Raw genomic sequence first — 17,203 nt, 5'->3', positions numbered from 1 at the left:
TTCAAGTTTATACATGTCAGACCGAGTTTTGACCTCTATTCTATGCCTAAACCCAATATTGGGGTTAATTACTTGCCAAATTTTTTTACGATAGAAGATTGCTGTATATCATTAGCCACGTGGTGGCGCGTGAACACTTTAAACGAAATTTGAGGGGAAAAATTGTACTCGTAGCATACTAAAAAAGCAGTAGCATGCTCTCTTCATTTTAAACTTTGATTGATTGATTGATAATATCAGCCGGCTATCATTATACCCAGTCAATCATTGACTACATTGATTCCATCCATCACTTCATTTTAAGTCTCCCTTATTCTTCCTTGATACTTATACAATCTAACACACACACACACACACACACAATATCTATATCTATATCTATATAGAGGCAGATAGATAAAACAAAAGACAGTAAAAAGCGGTAATCTTGAGAATTTTGAGTTTGATTATTATATTTTCTGTTTTTAGTTTTGTATGTTGTATTGAATCTCTAATCAGGATAGAATCTAGGGTTTCTATATGTGTAAAGTAAGTTGAAATTAGGGTTTTTGATTGAAATTTAAGTAATTTAAAGGTTTCAAATTTATGAGAAATGGATGTGGATTCGACAATGGTGTCGTCTCCGGATGCTGCCGATAACGGTGTCGAGAGTAATGGCGTTGGGCGGCCGGAAGAGGGGGTAGATGGTAGTAGGGTTGTTGCAGAGGATGGTGGAGAAGTTCAGCAGACTAGTGGTAGTGTAGGGGGAGGTCCGAGGCTTGCGCCTAATTATACTGTGGTGAATGCTATACTAGAAAAGAAGGAAGATGGTCCTGGACCGAGGTGTGGGCATACTTTGACAGCGGTGGCGGCTGTTGGAGAGGAAGGAACGCCGAGTTATATTGGACCGAGGTTGATATTGTTTGGTGGTGCAACGGCTCTAGAGGGAAACTCTGCGAATGCTGGGACTGGAACTCCGACTTCTGCAGGAGGTGCCGGAATACGTATGTATTTTTTGTTTTCTTGAATGCTTATTTGTTGTGCATTTATTCTCTATGTTATGTTACTTTACTAGTTGAAGTAGTTGACTAGGGTGGAGATTGGTTTTTTGGGAGTTTACTAATTCAGGATTTTTTTTAAGTAAATGAAAGTTGACTGAAGTGTCTTACAACTTGTTCTTAGAGGAGGTTTAATTATAGATTAAGTGCATAGGCTGTGAATACCCATATCAAGAAATCAAGTGTCAAACTCAAACGAACTTTGCTACATATAATTTCTATTGCTAAAAATGCAAATGTTAGTATTCTAGTAATGATGTGTTTGTTGCTCTAATAAATTTGTACTTTATATCAGTATGTAGATGTTGCAATCCATTGTTTATATTGAGTATGATGATATAGTGCTGCATGGTTCTCCACTTTTAAAATCTATGAGGATTGTACCATGAATTCTGAATTTGGGTGGTGCATTGCCTTTTTAGTTTTTAATAACAAATTTGGTTTCACATGAAAGTATGAAAGGAACTTTGCCAAGTAAATTTTGACATTTTGTCATTAATGCGGCATTCCTTGTATGTATCTAAATATTTGATTTTTTGCAAACTTGTAACAAGTTGCTATTTTTATCTCAGGTTTGTCAGGTGCCACGGCTGACGTGCATTGTTATGATGTATTGACAAATAAATGGTCTAGGTGAGATGGTTTTTTAATGCTAAGTTCCATTTTTTTTCTTGCTCATGAACTTCTTGATCATTTGTCTAATGCTTTAATTATTTAGTCAACGAGCTTCCATTTTTCTTTTTTCAGAATAACTCCCTTTGGAGAACCACCTACACCAAGGGCAGCTCATGTGGCAACTGCTGTGGGTACAATGGTGGTTATTCAGGTTTGATAGTTCAATAGCTCAAAAGCATATCTGTTTGTTGCTGCTCCTTTTACCGCTCATGTTAATCTAAATATACACCATCTTAATACCCTTGTTTATACCACTTCAGGGTGGCATTGGTCCAGCTGGTTTGTCTGCTGAGGATCTTCATGTTCTTGACCTTACACAACAACGGCCCCGATGGCATAGGTACAAAATTTGAAGAATGTTACTCTTGACTTTTGTGGCTGTTATGCTGGAAATTATGCTTGTGCAAATGTAGTGACATAAATGCTTTTTTATTGTAGAGTGGTGGTCCAAGGCCCTGGCCCGGGCCCAAGATACGGGCATGTCATGGCTTTAGTGGGGCAACGATATCTTATGGCAATTGGTGGAAATGATGGTCAGTTACTTCTAGTGTTTGTTTCCATTGGTTTTGTTTTGTATGGTCTATTTTCTTTACAAAGAACAATGACTGTGTCTTATTATCAGGAAAGCGGCCTCTAGCTGATGTATGGGCCTTGGATACGGCTGCCAAGCCATACGAATGGCGGAAGTTAGAGCCAGAAGGCGAAGGTCCACCACCATGCATGTATGGCATTCGATTTTCCTTTTCAAGTTATCTTATCATTGCTATTATCTTCTGAAATGTATGCATATAAGGCGCATGTTCCAGTTACTTGAAACTTGAAATTACTAGGTTGCTCATTTGGAGGTTTTAAGGAGTAGGGAATAGGAATGAAAGTAACTAAAATTGGTTGGTTTGTTATAGTGGAATGGACCTTTTTCTCCAAACTGGGTAAATCCCGATTTCCAATTAATTTGATGGTTATGAGTTGGGTAGTGGACAGTGGATCTTCCTATTTCCTACATTCTATCCCTCTTTCTATTGCTTCCTTTTTTTTAAATCTCGCTCTCTATTTGCACAACTTTCATCTTTTCCTCCTCTCCTTATGTGCATTACTATGCACATACCATTAGGAATGGATGGATGATGCTTGCTTCGATACACTTTTCTTATGTGCAGTGATATTTATTTACATAGATAAGAATGAGTCAACTATATATGTGTTTAATTTGTCATGAACCAGTTAATAACATCGGAATACCAGTTACCATTCCCCATCATTTGCTTCCATGACTATTACCATTACATTAATTTATTCTTCAACAAACCAAGTGCCTCATTCATTTTGGCTTAAAATAATTTGGCACAGCTACTTGTTTATTCAGATTGGACATATCAACTTTTCAGTATCTACATTATTATGTCAATAACCATGTTTATAGTTCAATGGCTGGAGTCTGGACAAGATTACAATATGTTTTTGCTTAAAGTCTTTGTACATATTAGATCATATGTTTGCACTGCAGCCTATATAGCTGTCAATATATGTAATTTTAAGTTGAATCATTTGGTACCTCTTATGGTGAATAAGCATTTTTTTTCTTATTCTTTTGTCTGATCTGTCATTCATCCATTATTTATAAATTGTTTGATAAAAAGATCTCTTCCATGCTTTCAACATGATAAATGTTGTACCAGGTAAGTGTTATTGTGTTTTGCTTACTTCATGAATGTGTATCTCATAGGACTTGTAGATACCTTAATAACTATACATTGAGTAGAATATTGTAAAATCGGGTTAGGGACCGAGTAATTGGGGATTACTCGGTACAAGGTCAGTGACCAAGGCGAGTTAGGCTGAATTGGCCAAAATAGTTAGTTTGATTAAACTTGGTGAAAACTCGCTTAAAACATGGTGTTAACTCTGGCAAATTCGATTAAAGATCAGTTTGAAGTATTTGAACAATTGTTTTAGCGTTTCTAAACATATATTTGGGGTCCCAAGAAGAATTATGTTTATATATGAACCTTGGAATGTTCAATTTATGGTCCTATGAAATATGAACATGTCGTACCTATAATTTTGAAATATATATGTAAAATTCCAATCCGAGTACTTCATCAGTACTCCCTGCTAGGCTGATTACTGACTACAAGTTAGCTGGCTGCTTGAGTTGATGCTTATCTTATGGAACATTTAATTTCGCGATTGAACCAGCTTTAACTTAAAGGCTTCTTCCCCAAAATGTTGCTTATGAGCTCCTTGGTGATGGTTTTTATAATAAGGTAGTTGCTTCTAGTCCTTAGGTGTATCATACGTAATTATTTTCAAATTTGGGTTGATATATGATCCAGTTTTACCAGATATGCTTATTTATTGTAATTGAATTCTTTAATATCTCTCTCAAGAACTCTAGATATGTTTTAGTTAATGACTTCTAACTCTAGAGTGGTTAACTGAAATAGTTACCCTAGTTTTCTGTATGATTTATGAATACTTAGTATGTTTTTGATATACAGTAATCTTCTATCCTATAATTAGTATGTTTTCTTAATCTTAGCGGAAGATGACTGATATGTGATGGTTGAGATGTCTTTCAAGTTATGTTATGTACCATGGTTATATTAGCAAAAGCTTGCTATTTAACTTAATTATTGTCTTGCCCTCATTTAAGTTTTTAAGATGGATGGTTTCATAGCTAAATTAGAACCCGGATCACTGAAACTAAAGTTTGTACCACTTTTTATATGTTCAGTGCTATTCCATGTATTGGTTTTCTCATGTGAATATATTCTTACGGACATCCTCATTTGATTTTCTGACTTTTATAAAGGTATGCCACCGCAAGTGCACGCTCTGATGGTCTTCTATTGCTCTGTGGGGGTCGGGATGCAAACAGTGTGGTGAGTGAGATATATTAAGTGCATGCACTCACATTCTTAAAACCAGTTACTCTTGTCATCAATATGACTTGCTTTATTCTGTAGCCTCTGGCAAGTGCCTATGGACTCGCAAAACATAGAGATGGTCGCTGGGAATGGGCAATTGCTCCTGGTGTCTCACCATCTCCTCGTTATCAACATGCTGCGGTCTGTTATTATAACAGTAGTTATCATTGACTTTCTTTTCCCTTCTATCTATCTCAAAAAAAGTGCAAATGCAGAAAGGGCTAAAACTGGTTAATTTCATTCCATTGTTCTAGGTTTTTGTGAATGCTCGGCTCCATGTTTCTGGAGGGGCACTTGGTGGTGGACGAATGGTTGAAGACTCATCCAGTGTAGCAGGTATGGTAGTATAATTCTTTTGAAATAGTGTTGTCTATACATTAAGGTGCCGATGTATGAGCCATTCATCTTTTTAACAACCCAAAAGGAAGTATCAAATAGAACAGTATTCTTAGAGTTGATTCATATTGCTGCTTTTCATAAACGGTTCTTTGTTGGAGATGCACAAGACATCATTTTTTTTTCTTATGTTTTCTTCTTTGTACAATCAGTTGATTTGAATTAAACTATAAAATAGTGGCAATATAGAAATGTCCTCCAGAATTATCAACTAGAGGATGAATGATAAGAAGGCACATAAAGGTTGGGGAACTTGTCACTCAGGATGGGATCAACAAGGGTGGGAGTCAGGAGTTTTTGAAGACTTGGACTCAGATTGGCAGATTGGGTTTTTTATATATGAAATAATAATTTTTGAAATAATATGTTATAGAGAATTTTAAATATACTACTTCAAACTTACACATGATTGTTTAGAAACTTTGGTATGGTCTTTGACTTCGAGAGGATCCACCTGGGTTAGAGTCCCTCTTCCCACATTTGTGGGGGTGTATTAATAGGGGTTTTCAAGAGTCTTGGGTTTCATCCCAGGCATGCGTGTAATATAGGAGTAGGAGTAGGAGTAGGATAGAATGCCGTTCTAAAAAAAATACTTCAAAGTTCAAACTTAATTGTTTAGAAGCATAAACTTAAACCAATTTAGGATTTTATTCAATTTTTTTTTGACAATCTTTGACCAAAGTTTTGACCCGAGTCAGCCGAGTTTAACCCAAGTCAGTTGAGTTTAACTCAAGCCGGCCGAGTTTGATCTGTGTTGACCCGAGTCTGATCCCGTTGGCTGATTTTTAAGCCGAGTCAGCCTGACTCGACTTTTTTGACCGCCTAGTCACAGATCCGGTCAAATTTTTAGGCCGAGTCGGCAGAGTTTTACAATCCTGGGCAGCATCAACGAAGATGTGAGTGATAGATAGAGGGCAAGGAGAAAACATATACTGGAATACTAGAGTTTTTGCTGGATATTCTGGGATTGTGAAACTCTGTATCAAGGTCCGACTTATTATGTATTTGGCAAAGAACTCCTTGAGATAATAGTTATAAAACTAAATACACCAAATGTTCTCAAAGAACCCAGTTCCAAGGTTTTACTGCAGAAAATTTCGTCTAGCGTCGGCTTCATACCATCTACTTGTGCACTCATTATGCTAGTAATAGCCATGCTTCTCTGTATGCGGCCTTTTTGTGCCTGCAACATCAGTATATAAAGTTACTAGTCATTGATTAATGTTGGACAAACTGAACTATCTACAATAGTGGCAAATCCAGAAAGGAAAAGGAGGCCCCTTTTATCTGTAGACTGTAGTACAACGTTGATGTGACAAATTTTACCTCAATTTTGTCGGTGGAAATATAAACTACGCATGTAACCTTAAAAGAAGTAGAAGTCCAATAAGAAGGCAGAATAATAGTTGTATGATGATATCATCAGGCGTATATATGTAAGTTTTTTTTTATCTTACCACGTTTCTTACTTATTTTTTCCTGTTATTTTCTATTTAGTTCTGGACACTGCAGCAGGAGTATGGTGCGATACAAAATCAGTTGTCACCACTCCACGGACAGGTAGATATAGTGCCGATGCTGCTGGTGGAGATGCTGCTGTTGAATTGACAAGACGTTGTAGGCATGCTGCTGCGGCTTTTGGCGATTTAATATTCATTTATGGTGGTTTACGTGGAGGTAAGATCAGACCCTACATTTTATAAGTATCATGTGATTAGAGAAATAATATATTCTTGATTATATAATTGGCCTTTTTGTTGGTTCATATCTGGATTAGTAAAGCATACGAGTTCTTAATCCTGAATCTGTAACAGCATATTATCCATTGTGTAAGAGTGATATAAATAAGTTTTTTTAGAACCACAGCTTTATTCTCTCAATGGTTTGTAAAACTAAAAGTCCAAGCTACTACTATGTCGTATCAAGTGTGCCATTTGTAGTTATTATGTTCTTGCCGGTGACTTGGAGTCTTGGACACCATCAAGATGACTTTTAGCATTTGTTTATGTGAATGGACACACTTGCTCTCCTTAGTTCTTTTTTGCGCATTGCATAGTACTATCTTTTTGCTTGCTTTCTGCTGGGCTTTAGTTGTGTTAGATTTGTGATTCTGTTCCCAATCATAATCACACAGTGAAACCAAGCTGAGATTTACTTTGGAAGTTACCATGTGCGAATTGGTCAACCATAGGTAATGCACAGACAGGAAGCTGAGAATATGGCATTTTCTTGTTGCAGGGGTGTTGCTAGATGATCTTTTAGTTTCTGAAGATCTTGCTGCAGCTGAAATGACCTCTGCAGCATCACATGCAGCAGCAGCTGCTGCTTTATCTAATGCACAGGCAGGAAAGTTACCAGGAGCGTACGGTTTTGTTGATGATAGAACAAGACAGGAGACTGAAGCAGCTCCTGATGGTTCTGTTGTACTTGGAAATCCTGTAGCTCCTCCAGTTAATGGTGACATGTATACAGATATCAGCACCGAAAATGCCATGATTCAAGGCTCACGGTAGGTTGCAATTTGTAATTTCATTTTATATCATTCATATGATACAGATAGCAAATTTCACCCCTTTCACTTATAGTTGGGTCAATTGGGTTGTGCTTATCTCATGGGTTAAAAGTTTGTACTGCTCTATTTTTAACGTACCCAACCTTCTATATCGTTGTTTATAAAGGCTTTTGTTATTATTGTATTAGTATTGTTTTTTAATCATACATAAAATATTTGCTTATTTATAGTTTTATTTGTCAAATAAGTGGATAAAAGAAGGGCTGGTGGGTCAACCCAACTTGACCTAAGCTGGTTTGTCTTGACCTATACCAGAACAACCTCCTTTAACCCATACCTGCCAGACCCGTTTCCAGCCCACTTTCCCTCAACGTGCTAGTTTTGCTCCCTTTATAAGGGGGTATGTTATTTGATGTGGAGCGTGATCATTATTTACTGTGCAGGCGATTAAGCAAAGGAGTTGAATACTTGGTGGAGGCTTCAGCAGCAGAAGCCGAGGCTATTACTGCAGCCTTGGCTGCTGCGAAAGCACGCCAGTCAAATGGAGAAGTCGAACTACCAGATAGGGATCGCGGCGCAGAGGCTACTCCTAGTGGGAAACAAATTTCCTCTTTGATTAAACCGGATCCTGATGCTGTAATTAACTCTGCTCCCACTGGAGTTCGATTGCATCACCGAGCTGTTAGTATCAGAAGCATTCTTATCTCAAATTTGCAATTTGCTTTAAAAAATCACTTTTACATTATTACCGTGGATTTACAGGTAGTAATAGCTGCAGAGACTGGTGGAGCTTTAGGTGGTATGGTCAGACAGCTTTCTATAGATCAATTTGAAAATGAAGGGAGGCGCGTTAGCTACGGAACTCCAGAAAATGCGACCGCAGCAAGGAAACTTTTAGATCGACAAATGTCAATTAACAGTGTGCCCAAAAAGGTAAATAAGAATTAAGTTGCATGTTAATGATAAAACTGAATCACAACATAGAGTTCGGTATAAGTGCACCTGTATTTCTATGAAATATTATTGAGTATTGATATGTGACCCATGATGCGGTAATCTGTGGTATTCTGCTTCTTTTTGTTGAGTTCGGTGCATTTTGCGTGTTCTGTTTACTTTGAAGTTTTGTTTTTGTGTTGTAAAACCCTTTTAAAGTCTCTTCTGTTACGTTCTTTCAGGTAATAACTCACCTATTGAAGCCTCGTGGGTGGAAGCCTCCTGTTCGTCGACAGTTCTTTCTCGATTGCAATGAGATAGCTGATCTTTGTGATTGTTCTGAAAGAATATTTTCAAGTGAACCTAGTGTTCTACAACTCAGGGCCCCTATAAAGATATTTGGTGATTTGCATGGGCAATTTGGAGACCTCATGCGACTTTTTGATGAGTATGGCTCCCCATCAACGGCTGGAGACATAGCGTAAGTCATCATATTACTTAACTTTATTTAGTTATATATTGGTCAAGTGTTCGTGCATATTATTATTATTATTATTATTATTAGTATACTCTTTATTGTAACCAACAGCTATCCACCTACCATCTCTTGCTAATTTTATGCAATATTTACCAGATATATCGATTATCTTTTCTTAGGAGATTATGTTGATCGAGGACAACATAGTTTGGAAACTATTTGTCTTCTTTTAGCTTTAAAGGTATTGCTCGTTTCTCTAGCTGTTGTGTATTATATTTGGAGAAGCAAAATTCTTAGTGATACAACTTATTTCTTCTTGTAGGTGGAGTATCCACAAAATGTACATTTAATTCGAGGGAATCATGAAGCTGCTGATATAAATGCACTATTTGGCTTCCGAATTGAGTGCATCGAGCGCATGGTAATGTTGTCACATTTCTTTCACTTTCATTGTGTTACTATATTATCATTCATTCTCAGCAATGTAAATTTTAATCTTTATATCCGAAACAGGGGGAGAGAGATGGAATTTGGGTATGGCACCGGATAAACAAATTATTCAATTGGTTGCCATTGGCAGCTCTAATTGAAAAAAAAATCATCTGTATGCATGGTGGGATTGGAAGGTCAATTAACCATATTGAGCAGATCGAAAATCTTCAACGACCAATTACAATGGAAGCTGGTTCAATAGTTCTTATGGATTTGCTTTGGTTGGTGCTCTCCTAATCCGTTAATCGTCTATATCTCAAATTGTTCTGTCAGTCAAAAGTTTAATTCTTATTATATTGAATAGGTCCGACCCAACAGAAAACGATAGTGTGGAAGGACTAAGACCAAATGCCAGGGGTCCTGGGTTGGTTACTTTTGGGGTGAGTGTTTTTCCTCTTAGCTACTTTAAAGTTCAGCTTCATATCGCCCAGATCCCAAACCCGAGCAGAATTTCTGACATGTGTATACTTTATGCAGCCTGATCGCGTGATGGAGTTCTGCGAAAACAATGATCTTCAACTGATTGTACGTGCACATGAATGCGTTATGGATGGCTTTGAGCGGTTTGCCCAAGGACATTTAATCACTCTTTTCTCAGCCACCAATTATTGTGGTAATTTTTGGGTTCTTGATACTGGTTGTGACAGATGACTGTATGTGTTCGGAATAATTTTTGGTAATTTTTCATGCAGGGACTGCAAATAACGCAGGTGCAATATTGGTATTGGGTAGAGATCTTGTAGTGGTTCCAAAACTCATTCATCCACTCCCACCTGCACTTTCATCCCCTGAAACTTCACCTGAACGACATATAGAAGATACATGGATGCAGGTACTGTAATTATTATCATTATGGATGTTTATAGATTGTGGCAAAAGGAAGGGTAATATAACATATGGATTTAGTTCACTGGTAATTCTGGTTTGTGACGGAATGGCGAATGTTGCAATAGGGCCGGTCAAAAATATCGGTGTAAAAGTTATACTTGACAGTCAAACTTAATTCAAAACAGTTTTGTTTGATTACCAAATTCATTTCAAGTATGTAAAATTTACACAAAACTTGACTGTATCTTAAAAACCAACTTTAGTCAACTATAACACAATTCAACATCATTTGGAAATTTTCAGTCTATGTAATAATCCTAAATCAACTTAAATGCTCGATAAGATCTCACCATTTATGCTTGAGGCTTTGAGCTCGAACTCAAAAAAGCTGGACAAGGCTGAGTTATTCTGCAAAAACTCGGCTCGCTTGCATCCTTAGAAATAAATAATCTTGTGAAACTTGAAACCAGTTGGGCGCCTTTCTGCTGTTCCATCAAATGCTAACCTTTTAATGTCACCCATCTGGCATGTTAATGATATAAATATATCTCATATCTAATCAGTTATAAATGGGTCGGAATTAACACCTTTAGTTGTATTCAAGCATGCAATACCTTGTACAGTTCTTTAACTTGTAAAATTGTGCTTGTGGGGGAGCAGGAGCTCAATGCAAACAGGCCACCAACACCAACTAGGGGGCGTCCACAAGTTACTAATGATCGAGGCTCTCTTGCATGGATGTAGGCTGCTTTTATTATCATGCTGCTTACTCCTTGCTATGATTCAGACACGTGGTGCGCTTCCTTGGTCCACATAATTATTAAATTGTTTTGGCACCTCACGGGAGACCGTTCTTGAGATATCCAACCTTTGTACATTGTGATTGACCGAAGATAGTTAAGCTTATGGTTATCAGTTAGCGGCGGGTAGTGCTGGTGTTTTTGTGGTTAGTTTTACATGAATTTTGATGATGTAATAGGTTTCATGTAATATTGGTTTTGTTATTTATATATATATATTTTTTCTCAAAATTAGAATGAGTCATACTAAAAAAAGAAGAGAAGTAATGGTTTGAATCATAGAGAGCACATGAGGCGATGGATTTGTGTAAGTTGTGTTTTGTGGTTTTGGTTGGACAATGTAACATTCGTGTGAAGATAACGAACACTTTGATGAAAAAGCAATTTGATGGATAACTTCCGTTCATTCAACAAACAATTGTTACCTGTTATATTCGTGTGTTTGTATTGTTTTACATTCTCTGTGTTTTCACGTGGATCATGACAAGTAAATAAGGTGGGGCGTAAGAATAAAAGGAAGCCCATAAAGCAAAAATAATTAATCAACATTCAACACTGCAGGTATTACAGCAACAGCAGATATAGTATGAGAATCGTATCGTACCATAGCTTTTAACAAATCTATCACTATTATGCATTATATGTTTACACTGCGTGTTATATAGTTTTACAGTTTGATAGATTAATAAAAATTTATGGTACAAATATGGGCCCTGTATTAGTATTAGGGGATAAGTATGTTAACAAACTTTGAACGAATGTCTATATTAGAAAATAACTAAAGTTGTGTGTATTGTATGTAAACAACTCAAAAATAATGTTTATTGTATGTAAGAAAATGTATTCAATCAATTAAAATCAGACAAGTGACACCTCTATATGGTTGCCACATATGTTTTCTTACATACAATAAACATTTTTTAAAATTGTTTACATACAATATACAAAACTTTAGTTATTTCCCATTATAGACATTCGTCCAAAGTTTGTTACATTCCAGGATACTTATCCCTATTATTAATATTATACTCAGTATGTATTACCAGAAGTTCGTTATTCTTAGGGCTAAGGATTGAATAAGGCACAATAATAAGACACAATAAACTGTTATACGTGTAGTTGAAAATTAATTTTAGGAACGTTTATTTTTATTGTTAAAGACCTAAAATGTTAATATAACTTTCAATAGGCACATAATTGCACCATGTACTTTGTTATTCACTTATATAAACAATGAATCTTCAAAATTTGTATAAATGTGATACTTTTGATTGAATTCTAGCGAATATGAGTTTGAAAACGGGTGAGGATAGTGGTATGATAGGAAGAGGCCTTAACGACACAAAATTAACAGAGTTGTTTGGACGTACATAGCCACGACTAAGATGACTAGCGTAATTAACTTACCGAAAGGATGAAACATGCAAAAATCACAGTTCACTGGGACGATAATTGTAGTTTTTTTTTTTTTTTTTTCTCTAAACTGTAGCTATATGCTATTGTTTATTTTATCAGGCTTTTTGATGTATTCATGTTGATAATTTTATTCCCTTCTATTTTTCTGATTAAGCTCCAGTCAGTGCATGCTATTTGATGCGTTATGTTCCATGATTTTGCTATGATATGATGCACCGACATATCAGTTTTAATGATCTAGTATGATGCCTTAACACCAGTCTAGCTAGTTGGTTTATCATATCCTATAACTTAAGTGGACGAAAAATAATTCTATGGTTTGGAACGAATGGACAAATAGATTATAGATACATACGTATATGAGTTTTTTTGTAACAAATCACCTTGAAGTATGTTCATATAAGATAAATTATTTTCAGTTTGGGTGCTTATCCTTCAGACTATGATATCTATTAGCTGTTCTGGTCACCTACTCAGCTTGTTAGTTTTGTTGTTTTCATTTAATGCATTGAAATGTTCATGCTCCAATATTTATTTGAAAACTTTGCAATTTTGGTTATTATTTGCGGTTGCAGTTCCATTTGTGTTACAAAAGTGTCTACATGTGCCATTTGTCATACGACCCCAAAGAACTGATGCTATATTCTTACATCTTTCAACATAGACGTTTGCCATCACATTTCTGTTTCTTTTCATAACATGATAATATATTCACGTTGAATCTTTATCTATAGACCACAATGATGATGTCGATGATATTTGCATCTTGTTATTTATGGATATGAATTATAATCTTATTTTTTAAAACATACAAAAGTATTGAAGGGGTATAAGTGTATAATGGGACTAATTGTTGTCTTAAAACTTACATGTAAATGTTCACATGTAATAACTAGGCCCATGTTTATTTTGAATTTATAAAAAATACAATAACATATATGCAAAATGATAAAAATCTTTATTTTTACTCTTTTATAAAACAAATTAGTTTTTTCCTTTTTGATTTTTAATCTTTAAAATACTCAAATTAACCCTCAACTTTTAAATCTTTCTCAATTCACACACTATATACCCTTGAAATATTTTCCAACCCTATCTACCGAAATTACTCATCTCTTTTTTTTTTTGAAAGGTTTGGATCATTTGCTCACAACAGGAGATTTAACTTACGTTGTCTTAACTGGATTCACGCTAGAGAACCCCTTACCATCAATATCTAGTAAGAGCAGTTGAGCAGAAACCCCCAATTAAACTGTTCGAAAGCACGACATTTAATTGTGATAAAACTCTTCCCCCTCTACAGGACTCAAACCTGCTTAACTGCAGGACTTTATTTGTGAAATTCCTTAAAATGCTTTTCTCATGTCCCGAACTTGACATTCAGCATGTAAAGCTGGTGCTCAACCACTGATTTATATATATTCACTATTTTAAATATTTCTGTTGAGTCATTGAACTTATCCTTTAACTCGAAGATAATATAAGTCGCTGAGAGCGATCTGAGTAAAAGTTTGCAATTTTTTTTTACTTTTGTTCTTCTACATCCAAAGCTTTTTCTGTTTTTCTGCTCTTTTCTTAAAATCTTTCTCTATGATTGCAGTCCCTACTCTGGTTAATACCAGAGACTTTGGATATGTCTCCATTCCTCCAAGATTCGAATCTCATGACTTTGGATCTTGGAAGGAGAGAATGCTTCTGCACATTGTAGGAGTTGAACCTTACTTAATGACTATCTTAACTAAGGGTCCATATGTACCGATTCTGGTCACCAGGACACCAGGAGCCACTACTGATGCTCCTGAGATTGTCACTGAGCTTATTAAACCACAAGTACAATGGACAGATGACGAGCGCAGACTTGTTAATCTGGACGCTAGATTAAGAAACCTCATTATCAATACACTTCCTGATGACATTATGAAATCTGTCATTAAACTTTCTTTTGCTAAAAAGGTATGGGACAATCTTTGTACCAGATTCGATGGTACGGAAGATGTCCTTGCTGCTAAAAAGATAGATCTGAATCGTGCCTATGAAGGATTCTTTTCTCTTCCAAATGAGAATCTGGATGGCACTTACAATCGCTTCAAGTGTCTTTTGAATGATATGACAAATGCTGGTATAGAGCATGATATACTTGAAGTATGCCACAAGTTCATTGACAGCCTTCCAATTAAGTGGCAAGGTTTAAGACAGATACTCCATACTACTAAGCAGCTAAAGATGCATGACTTGGAATCTCTTTATGGCACTCTTCAATTTGAAGAGAGAGCCCTCGCTCAAAACTTGAGAGCAAAAGCTGAATCCAAGAGGCATGCTGGCTCATCTTCTTCTTCTCTATCTAATGTTTTCTTATTCTCATGACCCTCTTGCCCTGGTCTCTGCTGAAGTTGACTCCATTCATGTCAACAGCAGCTCTTCTACCCCATCTCATCTACAAGATCTTGTCAATGACCTCGATATTGAGGAGAGACAAGAAATGTTCTCAGACTTCATGCAATTTGCCTTTATCGCTGGTAAGAGATATTCCAAAAAATGGAATAGTCGCAAATCGACTTTCTCTCAAAAACCAGTGGTTGACAAATCGCAGGAAGAGTGTTGGAGATGTGGTCGGAAAGACCATTACAAAAAAGAATGCAATGTTTCTATCCCATCCTTGCAGGCAGCGAAGCCCTCTTCTTTCTCTTCAGCAAGACCCTCCTCAGTCAAGCCTGCTGATGAATACAAAAAGAAGTACTACGAGCTTCGTGCTAAGATGGCTGACGTTGAGGAAGCTAAGCTTCCTGCCAAGAGTCTTGTTGCTGAACAACATGACTGGGCAGACTCTGATGAATCTGAAGCTGACGGGGAAGAATATGTTGATGCCATCTGCCTTATGGCACTTGCTGATGATCAAGCACTGACAAAAGATCAAGTCTGTTCCAGTCAGTGGGTGAATGTCACTATCAAAAAGGTATGCAATTTTTCTTCTGCTTCCGAAGAAAGTAAGTCAGAAAATTTTGAGTAGCTTACTTGTGACATTCAGTTTGTTGAATCAATTCGTGCTGATCTTAAGACTAAGCTTAACTCAGTAAGTGCGGAGCTAAGTAATAAAAATGACAAGCTCAAGGACCTGAGAAATGTCCATGTTGAGCTTGAGTCTCAAAAACTTCTTAATCACAATCTTCAGAAATCAAACGAAGAATTAAAAAATAAGGTCGTTGACCTTGAAAAAATTGTTATCTCATGGTCTAAAGCCTCCAAGCTTCATGACCAAATCTTCAACAAGCTGATGCCTACTCAAATCAAAGCCATCATTGGTGGAGATTAAGAGACTGCCGCCCTAGTTACCAATCACTTTGGTGACAGTCCTGCTGCTGAAGAAAGAATTCCTCCAAGTGCTGTTGCCTCTCCTGAAGAAATGATGAAGTATTACTTCACCAAAGGAGAGAATGATTATCACTCCGAACTTGATAATGTTTCATCCTTACCCAGCACTTCTTCGTCTTCCACCAAAACTAAAACTAATTCTTCTCCTAGTTTTGCTAAAACAATCTTTCCTGATCATCCAATCATTGATATGATGCCAAATGAAGGCAGAATTCAATATTCCCCTTCTCAAACCTTTGAAGGAAATGCTTCAAGTGATGGTTACAGACCTATTGCTCCTCAGCTTCTAACTGTTCAGTCTAAAGCATTTGAACCTTTCAAAAGGAGCAAGGTTTCTGTTCCATATGACTACAGTACTCCTCAGCGAGCTGCACCTGCCAGTCAATCCGCTGAGTCTTCCATTCCCTCTGTAGTTGCTGAACGCCCTGCGTCTCAGCTCTCACCCTCCTCTTCAAATTCTTCACATGCTGGCAGAAAGGCTGCCATGCATGGTCATTTAATGAATAGGAGAACTAGGTTCGCTGATGTTCGCTATCAGCAATCCAATTCTATTTATATCCCTAAGGGAACCATTCTCTCCCAGCACTTCAGACCTGTTCAGCGGGTCAGACCTTCTCAACAAGAAGGACAGCAAGCCGGAAAATCTCCTCTGGAGACTCGACATTTCAGACCTGCTCAGCAGGTTAAACCTCCTCAACAAGGAGGTCAGCAAATTGCTCAGGCTCACCTTGATCCTTCCTTTTCTAACACTCAATCTAAGGACAAATCCATTCTTGGTCCTGTTCCAAAGTCTATTCCTTTACTGCATCAAAAGAAGTCTCCTTCTCTTAAATCAAAAAAGAAAAAGACTTCTTGTGCAGCATCAACCTCCACTAATAATCCTGAAATTTGTGAGTTGACCAAACGTGTTAACGACCTATCCTCACAATTTAAGGTTTTCCTGACTCTAAAACAGAATAGTAGTAAGAAGTGTTATCTTTGTGGTGAAAGAGGACACATTGCTGCTGATTGTACTAACAATAACTCCAGGAACCCTCCTGAAATTGTTATCCAGCCAAATCCTCCCTCATCTCCTGCTGTTCCTACTTCTGCTGTCAATGTGCAAGCTCCTCTTGCCGAATCCAGTATCAGTTCAAACAATAATCTTGTTCTCAATGAAAGCAATATTGCTGAATTCATTGCCTCTCAACGTATCTCCCTTCCTTTCTCTCAAGAAATTATCTCCTATGGTACTGACAGTATCCTTGTTGAATATGGAAATAACAATCAAGTTAGCAACTTGGTTATTCTTAACACTGGAAATCCTGTCACCACTTCCTCAAATAATCAAGGAGATACTG

At 36.9% G+C, this 17,203-nt stretch overlaps 2 protein-coding genes across 3 annotated transcripts; both read left to right on the top strand.

Moving 5' to 3' along the window:
- The first annotated feature begins 213 nt into the window (after nt 1-213).
- On the top strand, nt 214-11,509 carry LOC122602925 (serine/threonine-protein phosphatase BSL3-like). Of its 2 annotated transcripts, none has more exons than XM_043775537.1 (21): nt 214-983; nt 1,610-1,670; nt 1,785-1,863; nt 1,973-2,052; nt 2,151-2,245; nt 2,335-2,434; nt 4,525-4,594; nt 4,679-4,780; nt 4,894-4,975; nt 6,533-6,712; nt 7,274-7,544; nt 7,991-8,228; nt 8,310-8,480; nt 8,723-8,961; nt 9,115-9,199; nt 9,281-9,379; nt 9,472-9,671; nt 9,755-9,830; nt 9,928-10,063; nt 10,161-10,282; nt 10,939-11,509. In XM_043775537.1, exons 1-21 carry the CDS (start codon nt 593-595, stop codon nt 11,020-11,022), a joined length of 2,961 nt encoding a protein of 986 aa, XP_043631472.1. In that variant the 5' UTR covers nt 214-592; the 3' UTR covers nt 11,023-11,509. The 2 variants fall into 2 exon arrangements, with proteins under 2 accessions (XP_043631472.1, XP_043631471.1); XM_043775536.1 differs by having other exon boundaries at nt 215-983; nt 10,143-10,282.
- A 2,575-nt stretch (nt 11,510-14,084) lies between these two features.
- Nucleotides 14,085-15,804, top strand: LOC122604283. Its single transcript, XM_043777170.1, has 3 exons — nt 14,085-14,806; nt 14,907-15,447; nt 15,520-15,804. The coding sequence occupies exons 1-3, from the start codon at nt 14,085-14,087 to the stop codon at nt 15,802-15,804; spliced, it is 1,548 nt and encodes a 515-aa protein (XP_043633105.1).
- Nucleotides 15,805-17,203: the final 1,399 nt, after the last annotated feature.

This window comes from Erigeron canadensis, chromosome 6 (genome assembly GCF_010389155.1).
Source record: "Erigeron canadensis isolate Cc75 chromosome 6, C_canadensis_v1, whole genome shotgun sequence".
NCBI lineage: Eukaryota > Viridiplantae > Streptophyta > Magnoliopsida > Asterales > Asteraceae > Erigeron > Erigeron canadensis.
The sequence above is the reverse complement of the archived record's forward strand: the minus strand, read 5'-3'. Positions and strand labels throughout refer to the sequence as shown.

Coding starts and splice junctions, on each gene's coding strand:
- LOC122604283 (XM_043777170.1), top strand. CDS start 14,085: ATGATTGCAGTCCCTACTCTGGTTAATACCAGAGACTTTGGATATGTC. Junction 14,807..14,906: donor GCAAAAGCTGAATCCAAGAG/GCATGCTGGCTC, acceptor TCATGTCAACAG/CAGCTCTTCTACCCCATCTC. Junction 15,448..15,519: donor TGAATGTCACTATCAAAAAG/GTATGCAATTTT, acceptor TGTGACATTCAG/TTTGTTGAATCAATTCGTGC.
- LOC122602925 (XM_043775536.1), top strand. CDS start 593: ATGGATGTGGATTCGACAATGGTGTCGTCTCCGGATGCTGCCGATAAC. Junction 7,545..7,990: donor GCCATGATTCAAGGCTCACG/GTAGGTTGCAAT, acceptor TTTACTGTGCAG/GCGATTAAGCAAAGGAGTTG. Junction 9,831..9,927: donor CTGGGTTGGTTACTTTTGGG/GTGAGTGTTTTT, acceptor TACTTTATGCAG/CCTGATCGCGTGATGGAGTT.